The sequence below is a fragment of the Etheostoma cragini genome, chromosome 1 (assembly GCF_013103735.1).
Source record: "Etheostoma cragini isolate CJK2018 chromosome 1, CSU_Ecrag_1.0, whole genome shotgun sequence".
NCBI classification, from domain to species: Eukaryota; Metazoa; Chordata; class Actinopteri; order Perciformes; family Percidae; genus Etheostoma; species Etheostoma cragini.
The window spans coordinates 6,570,945-6,585,059 of NC_048407.1; the positions used below are offsets into that span (position 1 = coordinate 6,570,945).

Sequence of the window (14,115 nt, forward strand, 5' to 3'; positions counted from 1 at the left end):
ATAGAATAGACTAGAATGCCTTTATTGTCATACACAAAAGTGCAGTACCTGTGCAAAGATTGAAGCAACCCCTTTACAGTGTCGACACGGAAAACAAAAATATAAAAATGTAAAGTATAGGTAGTGCAGAATAAAAAGACAGGGTGTGGAGACCTGGTGCACAGTCCTGAGAGCAACTATTTACAGACTGTATGTGAAATAGCTTTGCATACACATTATGCAAAAAGTAGTATAAGTATTAATAACAAATAAAGAAATAATGCACTGTAATGAAATAAAATGGTATTCAATATTGCACTGTATGAAATTGCACAGAATTCCAGTGCCCTTTTTGGTATTATATATCATTAGGTAGTATATAGCAATATTGCACAGTAGGTGGGAGAAGAAAGTCCGGGGCCGGGGGCAGTCTGTGGAGTGGAGTCAGTGCATGTGTGAGTTTAGGGTGGTTATGGCTGGAAGAAACTGCTCTGGAGCTTGTTAGTCCTAACATCCTAACAGGGATGCCATAATGCTGAAGAAATTCCTCAGAAGAATAAAGTTGACTGTCTTGGTTATTTAATTGACCGACCAACAAAATGTTGTTAACAACCCAATGCATAAAGAAAATGGATCTATTTTTTAATAAAACATATTTATTGTTCCAAATATAAAATCTGTGGGCACTAAAATTACGTTTGAAGATTAAAGACCAGGCCAATAATATTTGTCTAAAAAAGAAGCAAGTTTGACGGAAATCTTGTCAATATTATAGTTACAGATCCAAATAAAGTTGAGAAGAAAAGATGTAGGGGAATAAAGTTCCACAGAAAAGGACATCTGATCCAGTTGATTTTAAATGTATAATTTTGTAGTAAAGTCCAAAAAGTTAAGTTCCACTTTACAGTACTCATTCATTAGAACATATTTTCTTACACAGTGATTGTGGTTTTTCCAAACAAAGTTAAAGAGAATTTTGTCTATAGCGTTACAAGTGTGGGTATCAACACTAAGTAAAAATGCAGTGTATGTGTAGTGTAGTGTAACCTAGATATCCCTTCAGCCTTTAAAAGTAAAACTCTGCCTCTTAATTATAGATCTCTTAAAAGCCATTGATTCAATTTTATTTATGTTTTTTTAACAATAGGATTAAAATTAATTGAACACCTCTGGTAATCATTCTTAGCTATTGTAATACCTGAGTACGTTACATAGTTTTATACTGTAATGTTCGCTATTAAGTCTGCATTACCTCTTTTATTGCTAACAGTTCACATTTTCTTTAGGTTCTATCCAAGACCAGAAGCCCTACAAAACAGTTTGATAATAAGAATAGCTAGAGGAATTGTAACAATTTAGGGTCATCAGCCCGCTGACTAACAACAATAGTAATACCCTCTTAAAATAAGTACATAGAAGTTGGGCGGCAGGTAAGAAATATACGGTGATATGGGACAACCTTGACGGATGTACATCAAATCTAGGAGAGGATCCATGTTTAGGCTTAATAACACAATTAGCATTGTTGTATAAAGTTCTGATGGCACTGCTAAAGAAATCACCAAATCCAAATCTCCTAAGTGAATGAAAAAGAAACTTGTGCTTCACACTGTCAAAAGCTTTAAAGAAGTCTAGGAAAATTTAAATGTGAGTACTCAAGTATACATAGTATGTTGTGGTTTGTAGTTTTGTTATATATATATATTTTGGTCTTGGTTAAAAGAGAACGAGAGTGCAGACAAACTAGCTAAAGCGGCATTACTAAAGGAAATAACAGTTCCAATTCCTCTAAGAAAAGGCAAGGGAAAAGCTGTGGTTAAGAAGAAAGGAATTGCAATATGGCATAAAAGGTGGGAGGAAGACAGAAAATGAAGGGGATATTGTAAAATACAACAATCTCTCAGTATAAAGAATTATAGGAAATTAGGCCTATGATGACAAGCCATGGTGGATCACACAGACTGAATGGCATCTTGTTCTTTATGGTAAAAAGACTGATAAAAACTGAAAAATGTGGGGTTAAAGAAACTGCTGAACATGTACTATTGTACTTCACATTGAATGAAGGGCGTTTAAGCATGGGGTTCAGGAGGCGGGGCGGTAATGGAATCTGATGGGGTTTACTGGAATCGGAAGAAGAAAGAGAGGAGATAAGAATCACCAGGATAGCACTAATTACATTTTTAAAAGAAAGGGCTGATGAGTAGAATTTAAGATAAATGTAGACTGTCATGATGTTACACACTCCAGTACAGTAGGTGGCGGTATGCACTTAAAAGTTGTTTGCATCCGCCATTAAATAGGAGAAGAAGAAGAAGAAGAAGAAGAAGAAGAAGAAGAAGAAAACAAGAAAAAAAACAAAAACAAAAAACGAAAACAACTAGGAGTTAGGAGGAGGAGGAGCAGTTCCGTAACTGTGTGTTCCACATGAAAGAGGCAGCACCATGGAGCACTCAGCGAGCTGCAGAGCCTTCTCCACCGTGCTAGAGCGCTTTGACTGTCTGAGAGAGGCGTACACGTGTTTTCTGACGGGAACGTGCCCCAGCCAGTGCGTGGCCTGCGTGATACTTTCCGGACTGGTCCCCGGCAACGACAGAGAGAATCTCCGTGTGACCAGCGCGGAGCTAAGCTGCATCAGTTTGACTCTGGTGGAGAAGATGACCTCCAACCTGGCGTCTCGCAGCCTGTCTCCAGCTGTCTCATCATACTGCCGCAGGATGCTGACGGTGTTGTTTCAAGACATGGATCTCATGTCACAACTGGTAAGTGCTCACTTTTCCTCAGGCTTACTACAAAAACCCAAATCTACATTATAACATCGTACGTGGTTTCTACAGTGATATCGTAACAAGGACTATTCCACAGCTGCAGCAGTTCCAGGCTAAGGACCCGATCATCTCACATCTGGCTGCAAAGACCACATCAGCGTGTGTGATCTATCAGCTACACACATCTGTGAGTTCCCAGGGCTGCAGTCCAGGTCCTAAAAAGTACTGAGGTTTTAGCAAAGAGTGCTTAGAAAACTTCTTCAATTCAATTCAGCACATACCATATAGGTATAAAAGTATGTTAAACACAACAACACAGACCAGACAGTTCTATACTTTGAAGTTCATAAGTGATTAACACATACAGACATTTGTTCCAATGTTTCCATAATACCTTGTGTCACTCTGTTTTAGGTGAGTTAAAGCCATTGTAATTACAATCACACAAACATTTGTCCGTAGTATTCCTGAACACAGCATGAAACCCCCTAGCATTACTAGTCACAAGCATAGGACGTTCAATTCCTGCAATCCACGCAATTTGTCTCTTTTGTTTAAAACTCCTTTACTGGTAAACCTTTTTTTTAACCACACCGAATTAACACTATTATATCATATCCCTTTTTAAAAGTATAGGAAAGTATGAGGTCTGTACATGCCATGTATAGAAGTTATTCAGTGTTTATTTTCATAGAAGAATGCCTGAAATAAATGAGTTCCAATGAGCACATACAAAGAGTTTGGCCTAAAAGCTGCTGTACAAATTTGGAACAGAAAGGCCAACAGGTCAGGAGAAGATGAAGTGGTAAAGTTTAGATGTAAATGATGAGCAGTGATTACTTGACCAATACTACCTTTATATAGAATCTGACATATTGTACTATGTTCCAATATTATTTGTGTATGATATGGACTCTGATTTCTCAGGGTACAGTCAGTCCTATCTGGCAGCGGAAGTGTGTGCAGGCGTTTTACATCTCACTCCCCGGTCCCGAATTGGACACATGCCTGTGGTCACTGACTGAAGTCCTAAAACAACTTCTTAAAGGAGCTCATCAAGGTAAAATCTGGTAGTTTTTTTTCCATTTACACTGTGAACAGAAGCTGTCTGTTCATTTCCAGGGTTCCCGCTGGGTCTTAAAAAGTCAAAATTGTAGGCCTTAAAAAGTCTTACATTCGCTGAAATATTGTGTTCTAGGTCTTTAATAATTTTAAATGGGTCTTAATTTTCCTATGTCAGTAGTAACGCTACCTCTAATGCTCATTGAAATTTTCCCGCAGTGCTTCAGAATGTTGTAGTTCTTTTGGTCGATAGTCCAAATATAATTTGCTGTCTTACAACTACAAATGAGACCAACATGCAACTTATATTGCAGCCGATCTAGACACCAGTCCTATAATGCCAGTGAGGAAATCAGGAAATAGTTTGAGACAATGTTTTCGGACTACGGCATTTTTTTATGTTGTGATAAAGGTCTTTAATTCATAATGGTCTTAAAAAGTCTTAAGTATGACTGATGAAACCTGTAGAAACCCTGATTTAGCTTAAACCTGAGTAACTCTGCTGATGTGTGAACTCTTATCATCCCTGTTGGTCACAGCAGAACATGCTCATCAGCCAGCTCACATATCCTCTGCTTTTTTCATACTGTGCATCACAGTCAATGCTATCTCCCAAACCTAGGACACTGAGTGGCTCATAAAATGTGCAAGAGAAAAACCATAGCCCGGCCGATACTGGATTTTTAAGGGGAATACCGATAGAGCCCATGCCAAGTAACCGTAAAAGCGAAATTGCCCATAAATATCTCGTATATCAGATGATATTCATTCCTTTATGTTAACGCATAATATAAACAGTGGTGGAAGAAGTATTCAGATCCTTTTACTTAATTAAAAGTGCTAATACCACACTGTAAAAATACTCTGTTACAAGGAGAAGTCTTGCATTGGTAAGTATCATCAACATCTCTTCGTTCATATCTGTACTGCAGTTTCTTGTAACTAATTGACTACAACATACATTAATTAACAATAAATTAATTAACATACATGTTGATATTGCTATATCTTCCGATATACAGTACTTGATAAATGTAATCACTGCAAGAGGGCAGGTGGGGGCTGCAGCTCCAGCAGGGGACCCCAAACGTCCCTTTCCCGAGCCATGATGTTAATCACACATTTCAAAATAAAGGTGCGTCTTAAAGACAACAATATGTATCGATATTTTCACTTTGTATTAATATTGCATCATTGAGGATTGAATTGACATATCTATCCAGATCGATGTATCGTTACATCCCTAGCTCAGGTACCCCCCCAATATGCCAATTATGGATGTTATTTGTTTGTAATTGACCAGACATGGCATAAGATCCCCCCAGAAGCCGAAAGAAAGCCAAGACCAATTGCCATATCAATTGAAATTATTAATAGTTTGAACATGGGTTTGAGTTTTGTACATCCAAAAGTCATTAAACGTGTTCATAAAATATAAATGCACAAAATTTTAGATGTCTGACATTCTATCAGGTGAAATGTTTTCAAAAGCATTTAATATGTTCCTGGATGATAGCAATGCTCCCACCAAATTTTGTGAACATCAAAGGAACTTCTGAACCCTGCCTTGCATCTGGGGCTTTTGTTGACCATTGTTTCTCTGGCCCTTAAAAAACAGAAAGCAGCAAATCCTCTTTACTTTATTACTTAGGTGATCAAATGATCAATGATTAAAATGATAGCGTTCAAAATTGCTAAGAGTAACATGAGGGCCGGAGTAGAGCAGCCCAGGTCGCTTGCAATGTAGTTCATATCCACAACATTTAATTTTCAGAATTGCTCAGGTGCCCCCGGAAATTCCAACGGAAGTCACTCTTTTCGGTCGGATATCCTTTACCTTTCACTGTCTTTGTGTTGGAATTTTAAACTGGATTTTTGAGGACTATGGTTACCTGCTCCTCAGATCTCTGCAGGGTAAAATCAGACAGCTAGATGAGTCTCATTTTAAAGTCATTTCTTTTCTTCCATCAGACATCCTTTGGAAACTTCTGGCAGCTTTTGACTCCAGCCTAAGTGCTCTATGTTCAAAGTTTCTCTCTGAGGAGAGAGACGAGACAATGCAGTGTTTAGTGGACCTTCCCAGCAGCAGCGGACGCTGGGGAACAACCTTCTGCCTTCTGCTGGACCTGCTGGAACTGCTGACCGCATGCAGTGTAATATGTGGAGCTGGCGTCTGTCTGGAGAGTCCTAGAATGACCTACCTTCACTCCTCAGCGCTCCTCAGGACTATCAGCTGCTCCTCCGAGTATTTTGTCAAAAAACGAGCGCTGCTGCTTCTGAAGAGAGCCGTTCATCAGAAGGCCGGAGAGGACTGGGCTTTAGGAGAAGTGCTGCTCACTGGGCTGAAACACAAGCACTTTGACTCGGATATGAGTGTGCTGTCTCAGAGTGTGTTAACAGCCATGGCTGCTGATTGGTTACACAGTGTTCAAGTGGAGTCTTCCTCATTCTTTGGGGGGACCAGATCCATCAGAGGGGAAGAAGGTCAGAAACCAGACTGTGTGATGCTGAGAGCTGTCAGCCTGCTTCTTCTCAAGTCCATGGAGCTTCACATCCAAACCGCTGGGGGAACAGGTGAGAATCCAGTAGAGCTGCAACTAGTCTATATCCATGACGTTCCACTTCTGGGATTGCTCCGGTGCTGCTTAATTCAGCCGGATGGCCGTTACCTTCCTCTTTCTTTGTGTTGTAATTTTAAACTCCGGTGGATTTCTGAGGACTATGGTTATCTGCTCCTCAGATCTCTGCAGGGTAAATCCAGACCGCTAGCTAGACTATCTGTCCAATCTGAGTTTTCTGTTGCACGAATAAAACAACCTTTGAACATACACATTCCACCAAAACAAGTTCCTTTTTGAGGTTATTTTTTAGAGGCACCATTGCTCAGTCTGGCGCTTGGCACCACCCAAGATGATTGTGATTGGTTGGATGCTGTATGGACTAGCCAGACCTTCCTCTTCAGCGCAGAGACTAGGCTGCAACTAAAGATTAGTTTAATGTAGATTATTTTCTCAAATAGTTACCTGGTCTACAGACTGACAGACAAAATGTGGATCAATGTTTCCCAAAAGCCCAAGAAGAAGAGATCTTGTTTTGTCCACAACTCAAAATATATTTAGTTTACTGTCACAGAGGAGTGAAGAAACTAGAAAATATTCACATGTAACAAGCTCCAATCAGAGAATCCTTATTTTTTAAAATAAAAAACAACTCAAGATGACTCAAACCAATTAAACGATTATCAGAATAGTTGGCAATTATTATAATAATTGACAACTAATCAATTATTATATGCAGCTCTAGAATCCATGATGAAAATCACAAAACTCGTACACAAACAGTATATATTGTATGTACTGTGTTTTTTCGGATTGATGTCACATGATAAATGTTTGAAGAAGTTGGTGCTGGGTTTAAAGTGAACTTTAGACTTAGGCAATTTAGGAATGTACTGAATACCATTTTTTGAGCTTCAAAGCTTTGGTACTTATCAACAGCAAATAGCCTGACTGTCTGACAAGTGACAACCGACGCAGTGTTGGTGAATGAATGCTCAGCAAGCTGGTGCCTCACTGGAGTATTAGCATTATGAACTGTTGTACTACTTCTACATTTATCAAATCTCCAGAAATCCAACGGCAAGACCACTAGCCAAATGCTAGGCCATATGCCTGAAGTGAAGCGTTGATGCACTCATGCATGCGGTGGAAGACTTCCATAGAGTGTTAATATTTACAGTCTTTAGTGACTTTTCAAGGGGTAGGGGCTCGGAAGCCACTGGTCTGTGTGCGCTATAAAAAATACATCATTGATTGGAGAGAATAAAATGCAACTTGGACTTTATCTATGAGGGCAGGTCTCAATCTCCTGTGTGGGTGCGCCCAAGTATGTATGGGAAACAGGGTTAGGCTGATACCTGCCTTTGTCCTCTCACAGCAGTGGACAGTGGGGTGGACAGGGCCACAGCAGTGTCTGGGTATCTGCATAGTCTGTGGGGCTTCCTGAGGCGCTGCGGTGTCCAGCTGACAGAGAACACTCATCAGTGCTGCTGGGTCAGCCTCCTTTTCGGCGAACAGGACGACGACATGATGGAGGCCGCCAAAGCTTTGCTGTCCATATTTCTCCATCACAGGTACAACAGGCGTACAGACCAATGTGTCATTCATTTTCATCAACAGTATGTATGTTTTACAGTCAGTGTTGGGCAAGTTACTTCCAAAATGTAATACAGTACACATTAATAATTAGTCATTTGAGAGTTAGTTGTATTACAATATTGCTGTCTTTGAATTGTAATGCTTTATACTTTGTTACTTTCACCAAAATAACAGCGAAACTATGACTTGGCTGGTAGCTTGTGAATTTTACCATGGGATCAATAAAGTCTCATCTTTATCTACTTTAATGCACCAGCATTTATTCACAGTATTTTGTATTATTAATCTCAATCTGCAGTAAGTAACTAAAGCTATAAAGTAAATAGTGAGGTAAAAATCTAGGCCTACATAGGCTTGAATATGGAAATACTTAATTAAAAATACCTTACTGTTGTATTGAAGTTTGGTGTAGTTACTTTCCATCGTTGATAAAATGTAATGCTTTTACCAGCCTAAACGTTAATTCCCGACATGTTTTTATCTGTCAGCTGCTCAGACACAATGCTGTCCCGGCTGACAGGAAACAGATGTTGTCCGTTGCGTTACCTGTTGGGACACAGATGTTACGCAGTGATCTCAACCACTAAATCCCAGCAACAGGAAATACGAATCACTGACTTTTTTTCTCTGGTGCCAAAATGTTTCGAGGTGCCAGTGAATTCTTAAAAAACACCACTTACACTTACTCACATCACTTAATTTCTGGTTAAAATGCGATACTGAGATTGTAATGGGTATAATATTACAGAAATGGTATTATTAATGCGTTATATTACTGTGTTACACAAAAAAGGAATACATTACTGTAATTGTGTTACTTTTGTAACATGTTACTTTTGTAACACAGGTTACAGTATATTGTCAGAAAGAGGCTTTTCACAACACTGGCTGGTTATTTTACACATCAATTTAGCAACCACTATTGGTGACTGGGTACAAGTTGGATGGATTAGGCAAATAAACCATAGCACATAATAAAAGACTTAAAATTAACACAGACTGCATCAAGTTTCACTGGGATTCTCTGATGTTTCTCCCTGCAGAATGTATTCTGGGCTGGATGACTTTGCTGTGTTGGAGGCGGCCTGTGCCTCTGGCTGCAACCCTCACTGCCACTTCCTGCTGCTGCTTCAGAGCATCTCCTTCGACCACAGCATCCTCCTGGACTTCCTCATTTCCACTGAAACTTGCTTCCTGGAGTACTTTGTGCGATACCTCAAATACCTGCGAGCGGACTGGCAGGGCTTCACTGCAGCGTGCGGGAGAATCCGCTCGCTGCACTTTCATCTTTCACTGCAGCAGTCTCTTACTGCTTCATGTGCTGCTGATACTTTAAAGGTGACATGTAAAGGTGAGTCAGATCGGGCTAAATTCAGCTCCTGTGCCCAGTCCGAACCAGTGGGAAGGGTCAGTTTGGCTGCTGGTTTTCACCTGGTAGAGTACGATAGTTCTGACGAGTCTGATCCAGAGAACATGGAGGTTTCTCAGGATGAACCAGAGGCACTTGTATGTGACAAAAGCACAATTAGTGCCTTAGATGTGAAACAAGACATCAGTGGACCAACAGTACCTATTAGGCAGAAACAATATGAGGTGTCTTATGTGGCGCCTCACCCGGGGCCGGTGGCCCTGGAAACATTGGCCAGAGCAGTCCTCTGTATGTCTAAGCTCAAAGAGGTGGTGACCAGGCTGCATACAAAGAAACTCTTCCCATACAACCCCTCTTCACTCCTGAAGCTCTTAGCACAAATAGAGAACTGTTCCAAGCTATCACGTCTCTTACATTTCAATAAATGATAAAGATGTATAACATGTTTGGAAAAATGATCCAGTGTTTTAAGTTAGTAAAAAATGTGTTATTATTCACAGTTACCAGTTATTTCTCTCAAAAGTAATTGAATTACTTTACTAACTACTGCATTTAAGAGTGACTATTTACTAGGGAATAGAGCTGCACGATATGAGGAAAATATGCAATAACGTTTGTTTAACGTCGCCATGATGATATTACCTGCGATAAGTAAACAGATATCAAAGTGTACTCAGTTCTGCATTTCTGCTGCTGTCAGAATCCTGCTAAAATACACCAAATTGCCCTCGGGTCAGATTGACCCGTTTTCCTATATCAATGTTCTTTTTAACTATCCAGTTGTAATAACCCCAAATAACATTCTACTACTTCCATTCATTTTGGGGTGTCTTATTCAATTTTATAGCATTTGAAAAAAAAAAAAAATGAAAAAAAAAAGTCTTGTTAATGCAATTTTTACCACAGCTGTTTTGGTGCCATGACTTAGCTTGTGTTGATTCTAGGGCTGCTCTGGACTAAAGCGGTATTGTTTTTACCACACAATCTTTTCTATACGGTACTTTATTGCCCACTGTAGATTACTAAATTAGCATTACTGGGAGGTCATATAGTCGCAATAAATGTTTTGCTCAGACAGAAAATCATTCATTTACGATAAGAGAAGATGTTACAGATGCATCGTGCATCTCAAGGGTTACATGCGGTTACTTAACCTTCTTTGGATGTATCGCAAGCTAATCTGGGAATCACTGTCACTGTGTCATGTACCAAAGCATCAGGAGTTTTTTTGTAGAAACCAACATAATAACTTAGATTTATATAGCACATTTCATGGAGCCCAAGGACAATTTACATAAGTAATGCTACAGGGGGACAAAGGAAAAGAAAATATTAGGCCAACATTTGACTGAAAAGAAAATGGCTACTGATGTACACCCACATTATGCAATCTAACGTTATTTTATGAATGGAGTAGAAATATTACATACAGTACATGAGGGCCAATTCGGGGGGGGGGGGGGGGGGGGGGGGGGGGTTGAATCATTTACAATCACATTATTGTCTCCATCGGTTTAAAGCCCAACCAAGATTGACTCAGGTATCTGTCCCCATTGTCCGTCACTTTTCCTTTTAGCTTTTAGTTTTTCTGCGTTTAATTTCCTTTTTTCTGTAATGGCCCTGCCCCTGTATCAGCCATACCTACAACTTTACAAATAAAATTAAAATACATTTAGGCCTATGTATAGGCTTAAATCTCCAGCTGGCCTTTTACCTGGCCTTCATGCAAACCTAGCTTTACTGCCATCATTAATAAATAATTATATTTGATGAGACAAGTTTCTTTTCTTTTTTTAAATGTTTAACTTGAGAAAAACACAAAAACCAAAGAAAAGAACGGTCAGTTCAGGGTCAAACTTCCCACCTTAATTTCTTGTTGTAATGAAACACACACATCTACCAGCATTGTATTGGGGCTTACCTGTATTATTTATCACAAAAAGCCAACATTTCCTGATTTTTGCCGCTTCATTATAAAAAGCATTTAAATAACAAAATAAAGGAGGACTTTTATTTTGAAGAATTTATAGGAAATGAAACCGTGGCATCACAGCTGGATAACACTAGCCGTGATGCCAGAGTGGGGTAAAGTATGGTGGCATTGGCCCTTTCCTTTAGTTCCTATCCACCAATTTCCAGCGCCTTTACTCGCTCCTCACCCTTCTGAACATGGCCTTCATTGTGATCTCAAATACACACGTGTTAAGTGTTATGACTGTATCTACACAGTTGTTACGCCTTTCAAAGAGACACACACACACACGCGCCCTACTGTCCTGTTCGTTTAGCTAAATCTTGCATTGCATGTATAATGTGGAAGCAAGGATTTTATTGTTTCTCCTTCACATTTGGAGATGCCAGGCACATTAGACATCATTACACACTCCAGATCAGCATTAAGTTTGCGTGCTTCCTTATGACATCTTATAAGTCATCTTTTCAAGATGTTCTTGAACTTACTAACCAATATTATCCATTTTCCTCTCTAACTCTCTTTTCTTTGTAAAAGTTATAGCTCTACAATGAGAGGACACATTCACACAGGACACAGGAATTTTTCTTTGGAGAATCGTTACTTACACTGTGCTTACACATACAAAACAACCAAAACTAAAATATGCACACTAATATATACACAATATATACATACTCTAACAGAAAAAATATAGAGGCATGAGTGCAATGAAGAGTTCAATAAAATTATTTAAATGTGGAGCATAGTGCAAAGTATACTGGGATAAATAGTATTATGTTATTATATTACAATATGAACAGTTCTGAAATAGGAAATGAGAATGATGATTAAATAAAAAATTATAAGTGAGATGTGAGAATGGGAATGATGAATAATACTAAATAGGTGGAATAATAAGTTGAACCAGTAAACAGGTGTTGTAGAGAAAGTGTTACTGGGTTTTTGACCAGAATTGAACCTGACGTTGTGGGTCAGGAGTCAGCTGTTCATCAGAGAGATGGCTTCTGGGTAGATACTGTTCCTGAGGCTGTTGGTTTTGGCGTACAGTGCTCTGTAGCGCCTACCAGAGGGGAGAAGCTGGAACAGGTTGTGTCCGGGGTGAGATGGATCTGCAGTGATGTTTCCTGACTCTGGAGGAGTGTAAGTTATGGACGGAGGGCAGGTTGGCACCGATACAACGCTTAACCAACTACAACGGTAAAATCCTGCTTTTACATTAATGTATAAGTAATAATAGTCTAATGATAGAATATAGATAGATAGATAGATAGATAGATAGATGTTTATTGATCCCAAGAAAAATGGGAAATTCCGGTGGTATACAATAGAACATTTTTATTTATAAAGCATTTTTCAAAACCATGGTTACAAGGTGCAACATTAGTATAGCATTAGTGTAACATGGGGACATTTTTATACATTGTAAGATGTAAAGGTTAATTCATATATTTCAGTTAATTTCATAAAACTGTATTTACAGTGTTTATAGAGTTAACTACTTACATATTTGTGTTTAAACAGTCTGTACTTTTTAGATTATATTAGATTCAACTAACTGAGATGGAAAACCCATTAGAATGCAACTTATTGTTAAAAAAAAATAAAACTGTGTATTTGCAAATACCTAAAAACGTTATTCTGCGGAAGATTGAAGAGTGTCGTCTGTCAGCAAGTTAGCCACAGTCTTTGTACCCCTACCAAACCACATTGAGAAGGCCTGGTCAACCAGAAAATCTGGTTTTAAATAAACAAGTGTGAGGAAAGAAAAAAAAACCATCTTGGTCTTCTAACTTTCTTATCATCCTCATGACGTTTAAAGTATTCTGTAAAATATAATTGTCCTTTACATTAAGGCGAGGCCACCCCTTATATGCAATAAGTATATGACGCAACGGAATAGGGGCCACTGGGGCAGCCTCTAAACTAAGCCAAGTGGATTCAACGCCCCTGAGAGAGAGAGTGGCCAAGCTGTCCATTGGGCCAGGTCTTCCTTAATTTTATGAATTACAGGTACACAATTGGCTTTGTAGAGGCCTGAGAGTAAGGGACTAATGTGTATACCCAAGTAGACACAACTGGATGGGGACCACATCTACCTGAGTCTAAGTTCTGCTAGCGTCTGATTGGTTAGTTTAGCTAAATGTGATTAAGTAAAATGAGGAAGTGTTGGTGTTGTGGAGCTGATAAAGTGTGAAGAACAGTAAAGTGCTGCTTAAAAACATATCTGCATCCATCCAGCTGTCCCTTCTTATTTAGAGTGATACAGCAACCACATATTGAACCTTCACAAAACACTTTAATACTTTAAATACACTTTCTTGGTGACAAGTTACTGTTACTGAAGCCTAAGAATTCTCAATGCAGGACTTTTACTGTAACAGAGGGTTTTCACAGTTTAGGCCTATTGAAATAAAGGATCCTCCACCAGCACCAACAATTCTAGGATGCAACCAAATTTGGATTAGGCTACCACCTTTATGTAGACCTATGCTTATCATGTATGTTAATGATTGTTTGGTTGTTGTTTGATTTGTGTGTGTTTGTGTGCGTGCGTGTGTGTGTGCACACCTTGGGGGTTAGACTGATGACTCTACTCTTCTTGGCCTCGGGTTTGTGAGTCGTTGCTAACCAGCATGGAAAGCAGCCTCCTCTTCTCTTCTCCGTCACCGTCTCCAGAGTCTATCTCAACTCCTCCTCCAATCACAGTTGACCTTTCTCACTAGCTTGTTAAGGTTTACGCCCCTAGTCGCATTGTATTCGTTGTCGCTATAGACAGTCAGTTTGGATTGGAGGAAGTTATGCTTT

At 39.3% G+C, this 14,115-nt stretch overlaps 1 protein-coding gene across 1 annotated transcript; it reads left to right on the top strand.

The window, feature by feature from the left end:
• The first annotated feature begins 2,355 nt into the window (after positions 1-2,355).
• Positions 2,356-9,776, top strand: lins1 (lines homolog 1). The gene is made up of 6 exons (XM_034874870.1): positions 2,356-2,741; positions 2,845-2,934; positions 3,675-3,807; positions 5,781-6,383; positions 7,746-7,941; positions 9,010-9,776. The coding sequence occupies exons 1-6, from the start codon at positions 2,424-2,426 to the stop codon at positions 9,761-9,763; spliced, it is 2,094 nt and encodes a 697-aa protein (XP_034730761.1). The 5' UTR covers positions 2,356-2,423; the 3' UTR covers positions 9,764-9,776.
• The last annotated feature ends 4,339 nt before the right edge of the window (positions 9,777-14,115 follow it).

Bases quoted from the DNA above. Each gene is read 5' to 3' on its own strand.
- lins1 (XM_034874870.1), top strand. From the start codon at position 2,424: ATGGAGCACTCAGCGAGCTGCAGAGCCTTCTCCACCGTGCTAGAGCGC. The intron at 2,742-2,844 runs GTAAGTGCTCAC...ACTATTCCACAG, and splicing joins TGGATCTCATGTCACAACTG to CTGCAGCAGTTCCAGGCTAA. The intron at 2,935-3,674 runs GTGAGTTCCCAG...CTGATTTCTCAG, and splicing joins TCTATCAGCTACACACATCT to GGTACAGTCAGTCCTATCTG.